General features: G+C 30.2%; 1 protein-coding gene across 1 annotated transcript; it reads left to right on the top strand.

Annotated features, from left to right (window-relative positions):
- Window positions 1-210: 210 nt before the first annotated feature.
- On the top strand, window positions 211-1,640 carry NECHADRAFT_89545 (uncharacterized protein; the record flags this gene model as incomplete). The annotated part of the gene is made up of 3 exons (XM_003039039.1): window positions 211-459; window positions 535-1,354; window positions 1,612-1,640. 3 exons carry the CDS (start codon window positions 211-213, stop codon window positions 1,638-1,640), a joined length of 1,098 nt encoding a protein of 365 aa, XP_003039085.1.
- Between the last annotated feature and the right edge of the window lie 1,767 nt (window positions 1,641-3,407).

Raw genomic sequence — 3,407 nt, 5'->3', positions numbered from 1 at the left:
AAACTACCACTGCTCCGAGGCGTCCACTTTTACAAATTGGTCTTGCCGGTGGAACGTTCGTCCGTATGACAGCGCAATGCGGGTCTTCCATTGCCGCTAAACCCACCCTGTCACAATGGTTGCTACGTAGTATAAAGCCCGCTCTTACGCCACAAAAACCAGGTTGATATGAGCTAACCACTGCTTGCATATACGGGATGCGCCTTGACGATGCGGCTTCAACTTCTAATCTTCCTTCTTGTTACGTTCAATCTGCACGTCGTAGCTCGCCGTGGTGGCGGCGATAGCGGCGGCGGCGGCGGCAGCCACGGCGGTTTCGGCGACGGTGATGGTGGTGATGATGATGGTGAAAGTGATCCGAGCCAGAGCGACTTTAACAGGACATGCCAAAGAAAAGCAGACTTTTCAAGTCCCTTGTGGCTACATCGATGGATTGGGACGTACTATAACGGAACCATTGTGAGATTTGCCAGCTCTCCTTTGTCTTGAACACCCTTCCATTCGTCCTTTTATCTTTTTTCTGACCTCGAATAGGACCTGTCCCTTACTGTTAATGCTTCCAATACCTCCTGCAGCGACCAATCCGCCAGAGTCCATCAAACGTACAACGGTGTCCTATCCATTATTTCGCCCGTATATATAGACATGACCAACAGCTTGGCACAGGGCTCGAGGCCGCTGAACCCGTTCATTGTTCTTATCTACGGATGGCCTACAAACACCACAGAAGCTGACTTCCTTGACTACCGCCCGGCTCCGAACCACATCCCCGACGATGTCAACATCTATCTCGAAACCCATTACGCTTTCAGAGAGTATGGCATAACCTACCCATCAAAGACAGGAATTGTGATGAATTCGCCGAGCTGTGACGTTGGTAACATCACCAGTACCAACTCAGGCTACGGGTTTACTTGCCAGTACGGCAACCTATTTGGCTTCGATGATGACCATAGCAGCTTCTTGGTCCCACTGAAAGCGTGCAATGACTCCGATCCCGGGGCCGCATACCCCTTCACAGCGTACAAGGACGATAACACCCTTCTCCGCGGAGAGTTCGGTCCCGAATCTGCCGATTTTAGCTGGGCTGGAGGCTTTCACGGCCGGTTTAGCGGGAGCGGCGAAGGTGTCCGGGACATATACTTTATCGACACTATCGATCACATCGGCAATTTTACCCTCCGATTCAAAGGGTCCGTGGATGCGGAACACAGTCATCAGATGGCTGTAAAGAATGGCGGGAATGTGTCATGGGTGGAAGATGAGGCTAAGCTGGAGGCGAATACTTTCTGTTCCGTGTCTGTAGCGTTGCGTGCCAAAATGTGGTTCATAGGAGCTATACTGTTTAGTTGGGGTATGCTAGGACTGACATGAATAGACTTTTGGGGCCAGGCACTAACCTAGGGAGATAAGTATTTAGCAACGGCAGGTATGGCGCCGTTTACCTCTCCCTCGATAAGCTCGCAATTGGCTCTCCGCTCTCAGACGTCACAACTAAGACTTGGTTCCCTACTCCCACAGCCTTTGAAACATCTTCTATCCAACCTCAACTATTATATATTAACTGACTCAAACTGGACGCTAAATATATAATACAATCACTAAGCATAGAATCCAAGCATATGATGTTTCGCTCGTAAATGCTTCCCGAGAACTTTGGGTACCCCGCTCGTACCCCACGCCAGGTATGGGGCGGGGTACAACACTGGAGGCTTCGCACAACTGAAGGGATAGTACGGTATAGTACTTACGCACCTGCTTATAACGATTATAGGGTTCCTAAGGGATAAACCGGTCATATTAATTTATATTAATAAAGGAGAATATTATATAACCTTAAAGGGTAATATAATATTATATTTAATAATATATTTAAGGTATTAAGTATAACTAAGTTATATTAATAATTAAAATAGCTATTATATAAGAAAATATATATAAATATATATTATATATTAAGCTAATTATAAAGGGATTATAATAATTTAATTTTAATAATAATCTTTTTTTAATTAATATTAATACCTAGGTATAAAATAATTATATATATTATAGAGATTAAATATATATTAAGTTATAATATAATATCTCTTTTTTTAAGGCTTTATTTATAAGGTTATTTAAGTAATTATTTTTTATTCCCTTATTTATAAATATAACTTAAATTTATAATTATTTTAGGATATTATATTAATAAAATATTTAATTATATTTTTAAATATTTAAATTATAAAATTAAGAAATATTAATTTTTAATTATAAATATTAAATTATTTTATAAATTTATAAATATATTATATTTATATTATTTTAAGTATTAAAAAAAGTATTTAATAATAAAAAGTTCTTTATAATATAATAAGTATATATAATAAGGTTATTCTTATAATAAGATATAAATTATAAATTCTTATAAGTCCTTAGTTTTTTTTTTTTAAGTATTTATTTTTATAGTTTTTATTAATATATAAGATAATATATTATTTAATTTTATAAAAAAAAGAAATAAAAAAAAATAAAAAAAAATTAATATTAATTTAATATAATTTTATAAAAAATTAATAGAATTATAAGTAAAAATAATATTAATTATAAATTATTTATTATAATTATAAAAAACTAAGAATTTAATTAAAAAGTATTAAGTTATTAAATTTTAATAAGAGATCTAAGGTCTTAAGGGTAAAGATTATTTAATAAAAAAATTAAATTATTATAAAGAATTTATAAATATATTTTATATATTTTTATTTTATTTTAAAAAAAATAAAAATATTATTAAAATAATATATAATAAATATATCTAGATATTTTTATAATATATTATTAATTATTTATTAAAATATAATAGATATATTAATAAGTCTAAAAGGTATAATAAGATACTTAAATAATTTATATTTAATATAAAAAATAATTTTTTATTTATATTTTTCTTTTATTTAAATAAAGTTATAGGCTCTTTTAAGGTTAAATATAATAAAATATTTTATTTTAAAAAATTAATATTTTAATTTATTAATAAAAAATAATAATAGTTATATAATCTTTAATTATAATAATATTAAGTATTTAAAAATTAATATAAAATTAAAGCTTTTTATTTTTTTTTAAAATAAATATAATAAAATATTTAATAAATAATTTTTTTTTTTTAATATATCTTTTTTTATTATATCTTTAATATATTCCTTTAATATTAAATAATATATTTTATTAAATAAATAAAATTTATTAAAGCTAGGTTATTTCTTATTAATAAATTTAATCTTAAGGTTATAAGATATATATTTTAATAGATTTATTTTAAGTTTTTTTATAAAGAATTATTCATAGATTTAATATTTTTATAATATATTCTTAAGTTATTTCTTTTTTAAGTTTTTTTTTTTTAATTTCTTAAGATT

Source organism: Fusarium vanettenii (assembly GCF_000151355.1).
Source record: "Fusarium vanettenii 77-13-4 unplaced genomic scaffold NECHAsca_205_unmapped, whole genome shotgun sequence".
Classification (NCBI taxonomy): Eukaryota; Fungi; Ascomycota; class Sordariomycetes; order Hypocreales; family Nectriaceae; genus Fusarium; species Fusarium vanettenii.
This window is presented reverse-complemented; position numbering and strand designations above follow the sequence as displayed.